Source organism: Poeciliopsis prolifica, unplaced genomic scaffold (assembly GCF_027474105.1).
Source record: "Poeciliopsis prolifica strain line A6 unplaced genomic scaffold, Auburn_PproV2 SCAFFOLD010, whole genome shotgun sequence".
In the NCBI taxonomy this organism is placed as follows: Eukaryota; Metazoa; Chordata; class Actinopteri; order Cyprinodontiformes; family Poeciliidae; genus Poeciliopsis; species Poeciliopsis prolifica.
Window position 1 is genome coordinate 9659102 of NW_026562385.1, and position 16746 is coordinate 9675847.

At 42.3% G+C, this 16746-nt stretch overlaps 1 protein-coding gene across 2 annotated transcripts; it reads left to right on the forward strand.

Moving 5' to 3' along the window:
* The first annotated feature begins 153 nt into the window (after positions 1-153).
* tmem184ba (transmembrane protein 184ba) lies at positions 154-16512 on the forward strand. Of its 2 annotated transcripts, XM_055036162.1 has the most exons (10): positions 154-593; positions 3611-3844; positions 6270-6435; positions 9911-10001; positions 10118-10193; positions 10636-10727; positions 10853-11022; positions 12027-12221; positions 12436-12462; positions 13363-16512. In XM_055036162.1, exons 2-10 carry the CDS (start codon positions 3611-3613, stop codon positions 13590-13592), a joined length of 1281 nt encoding a protein of 426 aa, XP_054892137.1. In that variant the 5' UTR covers positions 154-593; the 3' UTR covers positions 13593-16512. The 2 variants fall into 2 exon arrangements, with proteins under 2 accessions (XP_054892137.1, XP_054892138.1); XM_055036163.1 differs by lacking the exon at positions 12436-12462.
* Positions 16513-16746: the final 234 nt, after the last annotated feature.

Sequence of the window (16746 nt, forward strand, 5' to 3'; positions counted from 1 at the left end):
AAAACTTATTGGGGAAAGCTAGGACAGGTGTAACCTACACTTCGCCATTAAAAACCTGTGGTTCTCTGAATGGAAGAGGGAGGGGGGAGGTGTTGAGAACTTGAACGTTACCAACCATGAACTGGGCGCGCATGCGCTCTCGGAGCAGATTTCCAAGCGAGCGGCTGTTGACACAGCTTTATGATGTGGGCGAAGTAACGGTCTGTGGTCATTCTGTTTTGGACTGCTTCTAAAAAAAAAACAGTTATCTTTCTTTTTACTACCGTTTTTGCGTGGGCTCTCTTCCACGAGTTCAATTCTTGGTTATCTTTTCGTGTAACGCGAGGTTTTGGGCGGTGGGGAGGCTTTGCTACTCCCTTAGCTAGCAGCGAGCGGATCAGCTGCCGAGCGGGCGACACTTCACCGCTTCCACGGGAAGAGAGGGAGACGCTTCCGGTGTGCGGATAATAATGCAGTGATTACATACGTGGCTCGCTGTCGACTCGATATTAGCCGTTAGCCCCTTAACTTTTAGTTTGGACTCCCGGGGGTTCACCAGTCAGCTGGAGATGAAGAGCTAAATTGATGCTTGGATTCAAACGTCTACAAAGGAGGTAAGCTTACATTAGCAACACGGAGACATTCAGCAGGAAATATTAGTCCGCTGTGTTTGGTGTTGTCTCCGAGCTCGCTCAACTTCTAATGCTGCTGGTTCTCTCTCCATTTTACGTAATGAATACTTTTTCTAATTTCCTGCGCTATTAATTAAATGATTTTGTTGCTTCCTGCTGACGTGACGACGGATTGATTTGTGGAAAAAAAAAAACCCGCTTCTTTATCCCAAAGACGGCTGGAGCCACACAGCTCAAAGTGCAGCCCGTGTTGTGAAACCGATCCTCGGATGAAGTCAGCAGGATGGATGAGCCGCTCCTATCTGTTGTCTGTGGCCCCACTGGGAACCAGTAAGCCGTTACTGGAGCTACAAGCTGGTGTTGGTGCGCTGCTGTGGTCCGTGGATTTCACTCGAGAGATTAACTAACCCACTCTGGTTGTTGTCCGTCTCCCCTTTCCCCATTTTAAAGGCCCATTCTGCTGTATTTATAGACTAATTTATGTTAAATAACTCAACCTTATGTGGATTATTTTATACCAGTGAAACAAACAAATATATATTTTATGTTTTTGGGGGGCTTTTCATGGGGAGCAGAGTTATTTACACAAAAATGCAGTTTGGAATTTTTGAAAGTTTCATCACCATTAAGGATGATTTCTATTATCTAAGACCATCTTAGGTTGTTGTAAACTAGAGAGGAACATTTAAAAACCCCTTATTGAATATATGAGAAGATTAGGTTTAAGGCATTTGCTGTTGTTGGCTTGAAAACTAGAATCAAGAAATGGATAAAAAAAAAAAGAAAAAGGCCTTAAAATCATTGCCTTTAAACTCGCTATTTATATTCAATCTGTCATTTGGACACCTTAGTCTAGTCTAGATTTGAAGCTCCGAATGGATGTAATGAACTTCAGCAGTGTTTGTAATTTAATAGGTAGCTATGCCAGTTTATTGATACATCAAAAATTCAAACATGCTTAAAGGAAAAACGAAAAGAAAATACATTTTAGCTTTAAAGGTCAGAGCTTATTATGTCACAAACATGTACAAAGGAACAACTGTTAAAATGCAGACTTAAAAGTCAAAACTGAATATAAACTTAAATTAAAATCTAATGCTTCAATCACTCACCAGACAAGCGATTTGTTGGTCAGATTTGTTTTTATTGAAATCTGAAACAAAAATGTCCTCAGTCCTGATTTAACCGTTTTCTGCACATCTCAGGTTTTCAGGGAGTTTGTTGCCCGTGGCAAGCGTTCAGACCGCTGCTTGGTTTTTAACCGGTGTGTGGAGAAAATTAAAAGCGAGTCGCTAAATTATACACGTTGGTCATATTGAGAAGTACGACGATGCAGAAAAAAGGGCTGGTGTTTGAAAATGACGACAATGAATCATCTGATCTATCCTGAACTCAAGTTTCCTGAACAATCTGGTAAAGAAATGGACTTGATATACAGACCCATTCAGTAAACAAGAATGGTATTGAAATATCATTTTATTTCAGGAACTTCATCACATTATATTGATGCCTTTATTTCTGAAAATTATGATTTCTCGCTTACTTTTAATGTCCATTTTCAGTTAATCGGTTCTGGTTGTTGATCCAGGCGACTCACCAAATGCAGGAGAATAGTTTTGTTTGTTTAATTAAACTAACAAAAAAATCTGTTTCCTGCCATTCTTAGTCTGCAAACATGACACCGGTTTTTGAGACCGATACAAATCTGACGGAGGTTGTTGATGCGTCATATGGGGATTTTTCTACATTTTTTGTTTTCTATTAAATTCTAAACTACCTCGTTTTCTTCCATCCTTCCTTCTTTCCTGATGCGCTCCCTGCATCTGCATTGTCACAGGCTTATTGAGTCTCAAGGCAAGGGGCATGAGTCACCCATGACCGCAGTGCACGCACACACACACACACGCACACACACACACAGGATCCTATATTTAGCTTCTACTCAGAAGGGCTTAGGTAGTAATCACAAAAATGAGTTTTCAGTACGAGCGAGTCGATCGCCACCTTCCTGGAAACGCCACCGAGACGCCGACAAGGTGAGCGATGCGTGTCGGCCAAGTTGGGTGTCTTTTTGATGTGATGGGCTTTCAAGTTTGGCCCTTCTGGCTTTCATTTGCCTGAGTGCTGTGCGAATAGTCGGTGCGCATCAAAGATCTCTGTGAAAGCCGTCAGGGAAACATCGAAACGTGTTTTTCTACAGAAGACGTGTTTTCTAAGTCTGAAAAAGTATGTGGAAAAAAATAAAAAGATGTGGAAACAATGTGTATTTCTGCACCGCATTGCATCCATTCGTCTAACCTGCTTGTTCATCAGCTAAAAATGGGCTACAAAGTCTGAGCATTTACTCCTGGAATAGTTTGAAACTATCTAATGAACTCAGTGGTGAAATTATTTGTTATGAAACTTTTCTTTCTGCATTTATGGAATGAAACCGAAAAGTAGAGATGCCTATGTCACTTGATTAATTTGCTTTTACAGAACTAAGTTAAGGTGGTTTTAGGTTTTCTGGTGTGTATCATGTTTTGAGCTGATTTGTGCTCTCTGTGGAAATTCGTATCTATCTTTAGCATTCCTCTACCTGCCCTCTGCGCAGGGAAATAACCAATCTCAGTTTGTTTCATGTTAATATCCCGGTGTTTTTTTTTGTTGTTGTTTTTTTTATGTTCCCATGATTCTCTCCTCTCCCACCTACCTCATGCCATCTCCTCTCACCCCCTCGGTCTTCATCTTGCGTCACATCCACCCGACGCCTTCTGCATTTTAGATCTGTGCACTGTCCTACTTTCGCTGTTTTCTCTCTCTCTCTCTCTCTAACATCAGTGAATGTTGGCTGCAGATTTAGGTCACAGCTCAGGCTTGTGTAGTTCTGTTCAGCTGTATTTTCACATGACGTTGTTCGATTCAGGATTTATAAGTCGTTAAGACGAACCGCCCGAGTTCGTTCCGATTTGTATCACATGAAGCATGATCACTGACGAGGCCCCACTGTCTCCGAACAGATGAGTCAGCTTTGGTGGCGAGCCAAGCGCCTGTCGGAGAGGTTGGGAAGCGACTCTCCCGATGGCCTTCCTCCGGGCATCCCGAGCACCGTGGCCCCTCAGGGGTCCAACTCCTCCTGGGCTCCCATCCCCCTGGTGTTCAGGCCGGAGGAGACGTTCTTCCTCATGACGTCCACTGCCCAGACTATCTCCGGGTTCTTCGTCTGGACGGCGCTTCTCATCACGTGTCACCAGGTAAGAGTCGGACATTTTGAGCTAAATCCGCCCTCGGCCTCCTGATGGAGGTGCCGTCCAGGGGCGGTCCTAGCTCCGTTTGGTGCCCTGGGCCAACATCCTCCACCATGGGATCACTGATGCACCATGAGACACACTCAAAATTTCTTTTAACTTTTTTTATTTTAAATTTTATTTTATTTTATTTTTTATTTATTAATTCACCAATCAGTGCATAAAATACAAACACATTAGGTGCACAAAGTCAAAAAAGCCCACAGAAAAAATCCAAGTGCTGTCACATCAAAAATGGCATTGTTTAACACATGTTTATATATATTTGATTAAAAAATGTGGGAGAAACAAGGCCGCTAAAAGTATACAAGTACAAAATTGAAATAAATTGCACCATTAGTCCAACATTTAGGAAGAATAACCCAATCATGTATGATACAGTTGGATTTTGATGAAAACACAAATTTCACTGCACAACTGTCAATCCAACTTCTTGCACAACTGTTATAAAACGTCTTACTCTTAATAAGGTCGTTACTTTTCAAGCAAGAAACAGGCGACAGGTTGAGCTGAAGAATCGTTTCATAGTGTGGAAACTGATGACGCCCAACAGGAGGAGCCGCCCCGGGCATCTCGTATCAAAAACTGCTTCTGGCACCATCAAAGAGATTTTATTTAATCTTTGTATTCATGTTTACACACACTAAACATCTGAGCACACCCAAAGTCTTTTGTTGCCTGGAGATGAGGGGTGTCCAAGGTGCGGCCCAGGGGCCATTTGCGGCATCTGCAGTGATTTTGTGCGGCCCATCACTGCAATTCCAGGTGCTAACTTGCCAATCTCTTGCTCAGGTGGTTGGTGCAGATGGAGACGTTTTATTTTTAACCAAGGCAAAATTATAGCAAATCAGAATCTTAAAATAGAAAACGTTGGTTACAATAACCAGACCTTTTTGTCTCCTCTTGTGAGGAATCCAGCAGGCTTTGCTTTCAATGAAATGCTTAAAACTTTGCAATGCACTTTTAAACAAAAGTGACCAGGATCATGCTTCTATTGCTCAAAATTGACAAAAAAAAAAAAAGTTCTGTCGTTTGCAGGTGAAGTCTACATCAGATCTCCAGTTTGTTTTGAAGCGGCTAGAAGTTTATGTTCAGTGTTGGCTCTGCTGATGAGCTTATTACGCCTTTGTTTTGTTTACATTCATTGTGCCTGCAGATCTGTCATATCCCGAAGGCTGGATCACTTGTCTCTCCTTGTTTGCCGGTGCTCTTCACATTCAGAGTTAAAGAATAGGTTGTTGTCGCTCAGGCAACAGGTGCTCCACTAGCACCTCATCAATAATCAGGAGATGAGTGTTTTTTGCTCGTGTTTGTGGGCGTGCCCGTTCTGCCCAAGGCCACCTAGCAACAATGTGTGTAGATGGGTCAGCTCGTTTGGTGTGTGGTCCCCCGCTTGTCGTCACTACACCCCAGGTGTGGGTCTGGGGGTGGAGGGAAGGCTAATAGGTGCGGACATTGTGTTGGGAAAAGCAGGAGGCAGGGGGGCCGGATGGAGCAGGCAGAGGAGTCCCTGAGATGAATGATTACCCTGTTGTTCCTGCCGTCTGCTGCTCTGAATAGGAGTGATAAAAGCTTGGTGTCAGTTTCCTAAAAACAACCCCCCCACACGTTGGTTCACACGCACACATCCTGCCGGCTAACGCGTCTCCAGTGTCCGAGTTCGCCAAGTTAACACGGTCCGCCAAGATTCGAGTTTCATCAGGTTGGGTTTCGTGTCAAACGGCTTGTTTGTAAAACCAAAAAAAAGACAGTAAAACTTTAGATTCACACAGACCAGAGCTACTCGTTCAAGACTTTCAGAATGTCTCTGTTTGTTGTTTGCGCTTTGTCACTTTCGGGTGCATGCATGCTTAGGTTTAGGTCCCGGATGTCGTGGGGTGATCGATCCAGGCTCAGTTTGTTTACAGTTTTCATTAACAACAACTTTTTAAAACAGTGGGACAGACACCGGAGAGCTCTCACTGACCGTCTTCCCGGTTACTGCACTTTGTTCTCAGGTTCCTCCCGGTGTCCTGTTAAAACTAGGCAATTAACCCTTTGCTTCTTGTTTATGATGTCTGTGCCTCCCTGAAAGGGCTTTAAAACGTCTGAAATTTATATATCTAATTAAGTCAAAAGTTTGAGTTACACGTAGACATCTTCATTGCGTTCTGCAACTACCGTTAGCTAAATGCTTGCTAGCTTTTTTGCATCTGCATAGCTTTTAGGTCTTAAATTTTATTCAAGATGGCATTAAGAAGGTCTTAAATTTAACGTGCTGAAACCTGCAGATGCCGTGTTGTTTTCTCAGACACTGCCTGCAAAACCTTAAGTTTGTATAAATCTCAGAATAAAAATGTTTGTCTTATAATTTCTCTCCGAATCCCATTAGATCTACATGCACCTCCGTTACTACAGCTCTCCAAACGAGCAGAGACACATAGTCAGGATCCTGTTCATCGTCCCCATCTACGCCTTCGACTCCTGGCTCAGCCTGCTTTTCTTCACCAACGAGGAGTATTACGTGTACTTCGACACAGTCAGAGACTGCTATGAAGGTTGGTACACATCCAGAGCCCGAAGCTGACCCCGGCAGACACAAAACCGTCGGGGCAGAACGAACAGCTGAGTGTTTCAGAGAGCGTCTCCTGCTAGAAACGAGGCCGTGCGGATTTATGTGAAACCCCGGTGGCAGATGGCCTTTGTAATGTCTTCGTTTACAAAGGTTGCCATCTTTGTTGTCACGTCTCCAAGGCCTGCTGGGATTGCAGAGGAGGGGGAAACCAGTTTCCTAGCAACCGTGTGAACGCGGATAAATCCTTGAGAAAGGATCCCGCCTTCGGGCAGATTGATCATAACTCGTCCAGTCAATCTCATCAGACGATGGTTAAATTATTAAACACAGGTATATTTGTCTTAATATACCTCTGAAGTGGAAGAAAGGAGATTCATAAGCAAACATAAAAAGTTTTCCATGCATTTGTATTCAGCAATAATTTGCAGAACCGCCTTTTCAAATGAATGATGCAAACACAAATACACAATCACAAAAAAACAAATGTAAAAGTTGCAAAGGCAACAAATATAAGCAAAAATTGACAAGTAACAACAGCATAAAAGAGCTGTTACCTGAATGGTCTTCTGGGACCTGAGTGGTCTGCTCTGCATCCCCAGAACCAGAACCAAACACGGAGAAGCAGCGTTCAGCTTCTCTGCTCCTCCAATCTGGAAAAAACTTCCCAAAAACCACAAAACCGCTGAAATACTGAGTTCCTTTAAATCAAGGCGAAAACGCAACCTGTTTGCCTTTGATTCAGAATTACTAGAAGGTAGATCAATATGTTTGATGTGTATTTGCTCAGTGATTTCGATGATGCAATTTGGGGAAAAATAGTGATGTTTACTTCTTGTTTTTTCATAGTTGATTCATGTTTTATGTTTTTGTGGTGTAAAACACTTTGAGCTGCCTTGTTGCTACAAATAAACTTGACAGACTAGTGAAACAAATTTAAATGAAAAATTCTGCAACCGCAAGAAACAGAAACAAAAAAAGGAAAAACAAGAGCAAGTATAAAATTGTTGCAAACTCAAAACGGAAGTTCTCCAGACCACTAGAGGGAGTCAACCACCAAATCATGCTGTAACAGACCCTCAACAAAGTCAGGATGTTTTGAAGGAAGTTGGAGGAAGGAAGAAAAAAATGTGTTTTACTTTGGGACTTTTTCAAACACACAGTCCTTCAGAATAGAGCACAGGAACTGTAGGACAGCAGCTTATTTACATAGATAATTAATGACTCCAGACATCCCCTAGTGGTCTGGAGGACTTGCGGTTTGGTGGAGCGAGTTTGCAGCGTTTTATACTTAAGGTTGTTTTTGCTATTTTCCTTTTTTGCTTCTATTTCTTGTGGTTGCAGAATTTTCTATTTGCATCTCTTTTGCTAGTCATTCAAGTTTATTTATAGTCCTCGTTATCGCAAGCGTATTCTGAAACAATTTTAGAACTTACAGTTTTGATCAATTTTGGAAGTTGACACTTGATCGGTCCAGGAAAAAGTGCTGTTTTGGCCTGCTATGGTGAAAGTGAATACTTAGATTAGTGGGAGTGCAGGATCTGAGCAGTGACGCGAAGCAGATCCTGCAACTCGCCATAAAAAAATCATCCCAGAAACATCCGCTGCACCTGGACGTTTCATCCCAAACAGCCTGGAACAGAGTTCGGTTTTTATAAGCTGTGACTGCAGGGTCGTATTTTAGATCCTACAATGATCTTAGTGTCAGAAAATTCTCAAAGCAGGAACAGGACAACTTTTTGGCAAGCTGAAAACAACATGCGCAAGTCATAAGGAACAATACGGATTACTGACAGCTGGTGCAGTACAGCGCAGAGCCTGCAGGGGGCTTCTCTTCCACCAACATCTGAAAACAGCTGGTGTTTAGACTCACCTCGTGTTTCTGTTCTACATTTTAATATGCGACATGAAGTATTTCATTTATATTAACAATCACATAACAATTTTATGCACTATTGCGATTATTATTCTTGGGAATTTTCTCCTGAGCGTTTGCATTCACGTTTTGCTTTCATGCACTGCTTGACCTTTCCAAGCGACAAGGCCTGAGTTTGTTTTAGAGGGAAAAACACAGCATCTGTGATTATGCAACTCTTAACAAAGCCAGCTCTGTGCTGCTGCTGACTGTGCTCTGGCGAGTGTTTTCACTGCGCTACAGAGTTGAGCTCAGCCACTTTGGACAGTAAAATTAAAAGAGAGCGCAGACAGAGGGGAGCCGGCGTCTGCGGGATCCACCAGGGGGAGCAGGCAGCGCTTCCACGTTTATCTACTTCTCAGCAAAAGGGCCGTCACCCAAAATGAGATGTTTATGTTAGCTTTAGGTGTTTTGCTGCCTGACTGGAAAGACACAACAGCAGAGAGTGCCTGACATGTTTGCTCGAGCAGCATAACGGTCGCCAGCTGGCTGCAGGCTTTTAAACACAACATCGACAAGCTGCTTTGGAACCAAACTTCTACCTCTTTACTTCCAACCACATTCAGGGTTTCTGCAAGGTGCTAAAAGTCTCTAATACATTTTAGCTATCGATTGATCTACTGATTATTCTGACGATTAATCGATTAATCCAATTTTTAAAAAATTGGCACATTGTAGATTTTTAATTTAAGCAACACTCCAGGTATGGTTGAATGAGGGAATGACAAAAAAAAGTTTATAGGAGATTTTCTTTTTCACAAAATTTGAAGCAGGTGAAGATAAAACTGCCACTTGAGGAGTTTTGGGTAAAACAAATTAGACAAAAGAAAGTGCAAAATGCTTATATAATTTCAACAGTTTTGGCATAATTACTAATTTCCTCTTTCAGCAAATGGCTTTTCTCTAAGTGTGTAACTCCAGTTGAAGATTAATCGAATACTAAATTAGTAGTCAATAATCGATTAATCATGATAAAACCGATTAATCGTCTCAAACCAAAACCGATAAGCCGCTTTTATTTGGCTTGACGGGAGCTGAGTTTTATTTAACACTTTTTTACAGCTGATTGGTTGTATAAACAACAGAAATACTCAAATCCACTAAAATCCTGGTGTTGCACCTGAAGTCCCGGGTCCAAAAGACACATGTGCACCAAGCAGGATTACAATGTGTCGCCTGAACAAGCCTGCGCATGACATCAGCATTATTTTCTCTGTACCGTGGCTGCGTTCCACGAACACCAGCTCTGCCAGGAGTTTGTTTTCCATGAACAGGGCTCCCACAGGTCCCCTCTTATCACGCTGGTCCACCGCCACACGAGAGACCGGCGCTTTAGCATTTATGCACAGACAAAACCAGCAGATGGCTGGGATTCACTTCCAAGTCGGAATCAGGCAGAATCCGCAAAACAGAGCTGCAATTATGAGAGACATTTTCATAACAGAGCGATCGCTTTGTTTTCCAAAGAATGAATCCAGTTGTTTTTAAAGGTCTTAATAATAAAAAGGGTGAAAAATAACACATGTTTGTTCGCCTCCCTTCGCAGCGTTTGTCATCTACAACTTCCTGAGTTTGTGTTATGAATATCTGGGAGGAGAGAGTGCCATCATGGCCGAAATCAGAGGGAAACCCATCGAGTAAGTTTCATTTGCTGCTAGCTTAGCTTTCAGTTTCATCTTTACTTCACCTATTTAACAGGAAGATGACCCTAAAAACATGATCTCATCCTGTGCTGACCTGTGCCCTCTCATAGGTCAAGCTGCATGTACGGGACCTGCTGTCTGTGGGGAAAGGCCTACTCCATTGGTTTCCTCAGGTTTTGCAAGCAGGTATCGTTTGCTGCATAATGTGAGAGTCGACCTGGTCCATTAAACCAAGCCCAGAAAAATAAAGCTGAAATTTCCTCCAAAGTGAAGAACAGGAAAAAAAAGAAAAAGGAAACGTCCATTTTTAAAATGTTTGCCTTTTGGACGGATGAGCAGAAAAATGCTGCTAGCAGTTTTCAAAGCAGCAAGTTCCATAATGGGAAGAGGCTCAAAAGTCAAAAAAGTGAAATAAAAAACCTTATATGTTGGTCCTTCCTGGTATCTTCAGGTCAGAGGAGCCTGACCTGCCGATTCTGATTCCAGCCAACAGAGATTTGTTTTTCTGTTTGTTTCCTAACTTTCATTCACCCTTTCTTGATACCGAATAAACCAGAACCTGCTGACTCTTACACATTCAAAGATCTGGGGAAGAAAAACTTGTAACCGTCCTCTCCTGCTCCCTCAGGCCACTCTCCAGTTCTGCGTGGTCAAACCTCTGATGGCGGTCATCACCGTCATTCTTCAGGCCTTCGGGAAATACAAAGACGGAGACTTCAAGTAAGAGTCGACCGCGAAATACTGGATGCTCAAAGTGTTTTGATAAATGTCATATTTTATACCTCCAGCCTCAGTTTGTGTATTCATTCACCAGACTCTTCCTTCCCCGTGTTTCTGCTCTCCAGCGTTGCCAGCGGCTACCTGTACGTCACCATCATCTACAACATCTCCGTCAGCCTGTCGCTCTACGCGCTCTTCCTCTTCTACTTCGCGACGCGCGAGCTGCTCGTCCCCTACAGCCCCGTGCTCAAGTTCTTCATGGTGAAGTCGGTCATCTTCCTCTCCTTCTGGCAGGGTGAGAACGCCACAGCAGAGTCAGCAGAAACCTCGCTGCACTCGGACCGATGTGAAGATTTCTGCCGATACGCGGCAACGTTGCGGTCGCGGCCGATAACCGACATTTACTGATGTTTCGTTCCGTCTCGATGACCCCGAGAAATAAACGGCAAGATGGAAATAAATGTCAGCTGTGAATCTCGGCCCAGCTTTATTTATCAGATCGATATTATGATTAAGAAAAGACTAATATCGGCCGATACCGATGTTGGTGCCGACATATTGTACATCCCTAAATATAATAAGAGCTTTTTCAAATAGAGATGCACATAACCGTGTTTGTTAAGTTGGTAGATCTCAGTAAATATTAATAACTAATATTGATTCCTGTCTTGTTGAGTAGGAGGATTAATATCGGTTATTGATATCGGCCCAAATTTTCAAATCGGTGCCTTTCAACCTAAAATTCAGTATCTTAATATTAATTTATCACTTTTTCCCACCAATTTACACATTTGTTTTAATATTTAAAGCTTTTTTTGATGAGCTCTGGGCTGATTTGTTTGTTGTTCTAAAACATAAAAACGTAACCAGAAAATGTTGCTGATCTCGTTTGCAGTTGACGCCACGTGCAGCAGGCCTGAGAGACGGATTCAGGTCGAGGTATAAATCTGGAAAAAGAAAAGCCCAGTAATATTTCTGCATTATTCAAAGCCTCCCGACGAAGACTAAGACATTTATTAATCTTCCAACGAGTGCGTAAAGTAACGTCAGAAAGGGGAAAAACAACTTGCTGAGTGGCGAAGCTGTCTTTGTTTGGCCAAAGCGCGTCAGAAGAGTTCATGAAGCTAAAGCTAGCGTTAGCGTCCCACCATCCTGTCATGGATCTGGTCGGTACTGAAGTTTGATTTTGGATAAAAGTGGCTGAGAGAAATCATTCATAGTGAACAGCAACACTGCTACGCTCACAATCGTCTGTAAACAGGTTAAAATTTCTCCTGGACCTGTTTGTTGGCGACGCAGGCATGCTGCTGGCCATCCTGGAGAAATGCGGCGCCATCCCTCGGATCAACTCCGCCGACTTCTCCGTGGGGGAGGGAACGGTCGCCGCCGGCTACCAGAACTTCATCATCTGCATCGAGATGTTCTTCGCCGCCGTGGCCCTGCGCCACGCCTTCACCTACAAGGTCTACATGGACAAGAGGCTGGACTCGTACGGTAGGGTGGGGGAACCGTCTCCGTCCAAACTCCTCCCCCGCCTCGGGACGGGACCGACCTCGCCCCGCTTTTCACTTTGACTCCTGTCCATAACTCAACGAACTGTTAACAGACGCTCTCCTTCTCTCCTCCTGTCTGCTCTGCCGCTGCTTTCACCCTGACTTCCTTTTGTTCCTTCTCTCTTTCTCTGCTCCTCGTTCTGCTGCACTTAAAGGCTCATTTCCCATCTATGGACAATACGGTAGGTCTGCCTCTGTCTCGTCTCTTCTCCCCTCCCAGTATTGTGATTTAACTGTGGTTAGTGATTCATTATTTTGTCTGTGACCATCCCGTGATATTATTTCACCATTTGAAACGTCCCGTCTTTATTGCTTTTCATATGGGTCTGTCTGTTTTTCTTGGTTTTCCTCTCCCTGTACCGAGCATCATCCTGCAGACTTACTGCTCATCAAAGCTACTTTTATTTAAGCTATGCTCAATTTGTAATATTTAAGAATTAAGGTCATAGACATGCTTCTTTTGGCACTTTTTAAAATGCGTTTTGTGCAATTTTTCAACTGAATTTCCAAAATATAATTAGGAAATCTGTTCTTTTTTGCCTGCAGTTATTTATTTGTTTTAATTGGGGATTAAATTACATCTTATTACAATTTTTTATAGCTGCGCTATAAAAGTAAATGTTTTTCCGAACATATAAACAAAATCCGGTTCTTGAATTAAAGAATGAAAACAAATTTACTTAAAAAAAAAAGGGCAACATTTAAGTTTCCAAACTAATTTTGTTCAGTGGAACTGGGGGCTAAATCTGTCCTTTGGATTGAAAAACAAAATAAATGTGTGTCAACTTCAACATTTGCTTTTTATCACAAAGTGAAAGAAGTCGGCTGAAGTCGGCACAGGCAGAATATTTAGCTGCTTTGTGTTTGAACTGCTTTATTTTTATTTTTTTTTTAATCCTTTTGCGCATTTTAAAAATGTTACTTTGCAAAACGAGGCATTTTTTTTGTTTTGTTTTTTTTTTCTTTTTTTTTTGTCACTCATCTCTTCCCTCCTCCCTCACGCCCCCCTAACCCCACCCCCCCTCCCCCCTCCCTCTGCGTCTCGCCCGGCGTTGAGTCGTTTTTCCCGCCTCGCCCTGCAGGCCGCGGCGCTCCGATGAAGAGCATCTCCAGCAGCCTGAAGGAGACCATGAACCCGGGCGACATGGTCCAGGACGCCATCCACAACTTCTCCCCGGCCTACCAGCAGTACACCCAGCAGGCCACGCTGGAGCGCGGCGGCGGGCCGTCCCTGTCCCGCAGCCACAGCAACCTCAGCGCCCGCGGCGACAACGAGAAAACCCTCCTGCTGAGCTCCGACGACGAGTTCTGACCTCCGACCTCCTGACGTCTTACTTAAGCCTTAACTTTCAGCGGTGTTTTTTTTTTTTTTCGTTTTGTTTTGTTGTTTTTTTTTTTTTTTTAGTTTTCGTTCGGGACGAGAACGACGGCTCTGGTCGGAAACCGTGGCGGCCGGAGGCGTCACAGACGGACCGCCAGAGGCTTTTTGAAGGCCGGCTCGTTACTCGTGGTGATGTCGTATAGCAGCTGTGGTTGTCACGGTTACAGATGCTAGCTAAACGTCTGCATACATCAGAATATGGGTTAGTACTAAATAACTGCGCCTGCTTACAGCGTCTGGTTAATGCACTTTAGATGGTACAGCAGAGAAAAGAAGTGCCATCTTCATCTAAGACACACAACTTTCTTAGTTTTTTTGTTTTTGTTGGTTTCTTTTCTGAACATTGCCAAAAAAAAGAGAGATCTGAGCTCCACTAGTTTTTAAGCATAGAGTTGCTTTACAGAGAAAGGTACGGAGATTCAATCTGCTGGCTTTAGGTGTGTTCTTTTTTACTGTTATAAATAAATTTATATGTCATGCTGTGCACAACGCATCATTAACACACTATTTGGGAAATGTCTGTCAGATATATTGTGCATATACTCTGTACTTTACTGTAGGTTGGTTTGATGAGACGCAGCGACAGTGAACCCAGCTGTCCGCCCAGACAGGACAGCTGCAGGAGAGATTGTTTTGTTTTGATTGGCCGGGGGAGAAGAGGGGGGAGGGGAGGGGGAGTACGACGCCCACGCAGATTACAGATTACCCAAGAAGCCACGCTTCCTGCTGAGCTGCCCCAGCTGTGACATGCTGGACTCTAATCTTATGATTGATGCCGTCAAGTTCAGCGCAGAGCCTGCTGCCCCCTGGTGGTTCCCACACGTTACTGCATCTCCGTAACTCTTGGATAAGGAAAGGCTTTAACTTTCATGGAGTTGATGATCACGACAACACGTGGATTTATATTTGTTGTTGTTGTTGGAAGGTGTTAAGAGAAATGTGTTTCAGCAGGAAAATCGTGATTTCTGGTGTTTTTGCTGACCTCTGCTGGCTTTAACGACCTTTCTCCAGAACATGATGAGAACCATTTCAGCCATTAGGTGTTTGTCAAGCCTTATGTTTATGAATGCATAATCCAGTCATATTTTAGGTATAAAATTATTGCAGACAAAAACAAGGTACCTCATAGTGCAGCTCATATGAATGAATAGTTTCAGTGAAGTTGGAAATTTTGATGAGAACTTTTATTATTTTCGGGGATGTCCTGATCCAATGCAAAGTTTTGCATTTTTAATTTGAGACTGAACTAAACCCAACTACAGTACTTGTTATTTTCCTGAGTGATTAATATTCACAGCCTCTGCTCATGTTGCCAGTTTGCAAAATGGGATCAGTGGAAGTGACGGGTTTCCCTCACAAATGTTTACAGTAATATTCGCAGTAGCTGCGTTTCCATTGACCATATAATTGCACAATTTGGAATCACGAAAAGAAATGTGCTTAATAGTGAATTTTCAAATTTCGGAAATCGTTACATTTTTTTAAAAAAAATTAGAGTATTTCGCAAAAGTGCAATAGAAACACTAATTCCGAATCTCAGGAAACAGCCGGACGTTACTACTGGCAGAAAAGACGAAGGAGACGACAGGAAGTGGTAAGTGGATTGTGGCGCATTTGTGGTGAACAAACGTATTTAGGTGTGATTTTAATTACGTTTCTTGTCTAACGGAAAATCCGCAATTGCAAAAGTGCTTTTTTTTTTTCTTTTCTTTTTTTCGAAATTAGCAGAAAACAAAAGTTTTGCACATTTGTAATGCAGTTTCATGTCTCGGCACTAATCTTTAGGGATGAGATCAAATATATGTCATTATCCAGAAAAAAAGGATAATATAGCATTTGAAACCACTGGGAGCTAATTGTGATAAAATAACTCCAATCTGTATTGGAGACCCCCAAAAAGTGTCCTGATCAGGACGTCCCTGTTATTTTAATTTTTTATGCCACAGAATATAATTTTTGCTTCTGCAGTTTTGTGTTGACTGCAACTATATTTCTTAAGGCTATGGTGTGTGTGAACGCATTGCTTGTGTATCCTGTTAAGTCTTCAGTCAAACTCACTCCAGCAGTCAGTTAATATTTTATCTGGCTGTAGAATCTTGATTTAAAACACTAAAAAATGTATTTTTTTTAAATGTATGTAATAAGACTGTCACAAAGCTGGGAGCTTCATTAGTTGCATATATAAATCACTGCGATTCTTGTAGGGAATGAATGAGTGAGTGAGGAATTGCTCAATACTGTCCTGTTTGAATATTCTAGCGTCGAGTTGTTTCACTTTTATATTTGGTGACTTTTTTTTGGTTACAAAGAACTTTTGAATATGTATATTGGTTATTTGTTTCGTTGACTTCAGTTGGTGTTGGATCGCAAATAAAGGAAATGCGGGGAAATAATTCTGTCTTTCCTAACGTATTTTTCAACCGCAGACAATCATTTCAACAATCTGTGACATGATGTCGCTTTTCCTCCACCTTTCCAACATGTTGGGCAACATTCAGCCAATCAGGTTTGGCTCATTCATCATCACCAGCGTTCAGTTTAGCAGAAACAAGATGTGGTGAGTCGTTTTAGGGCCACTTTAGACCCAGCTGCAATAACAGTTCACAGTCTATTGAGTTAACTGTGTCTCTACTCAACACTAATGCACAAAAGGTGATGTCAACTCTTCACTTTTTTTTTCTGAAATCCAAACATCAACCATCAAGAACAAAAAAAAAAAAAAGTTCACAATTGCCCAACATTTCCAGTAAAAAAAAAATCACCTTAAACAGCTTTTGTCAGACGTATCTCAATTGTTACGTTAACATAAGAGAAATAAGCCTCCTAATAATAAATTACCTGTATATCTGTCTGTGTGTGTGTTTGTTTCTGGTCCACAGCACCAAAAACTGTAATTGTGTTGCACATTTCAGCTTAAGGGAAAGTGGCGCCATCTGGTGGACAAACAGAATGAGAACATAAGATACTAGGATGCATTAGATTTTAATCTTTTTTGGCTAATGAGGGTCAAATGGGTTTTTTTTCTACTTGATGAAGGGCTGAATTGCTGATGAAAAGATATTTGTGTTCAGACTGGATGTGTGCT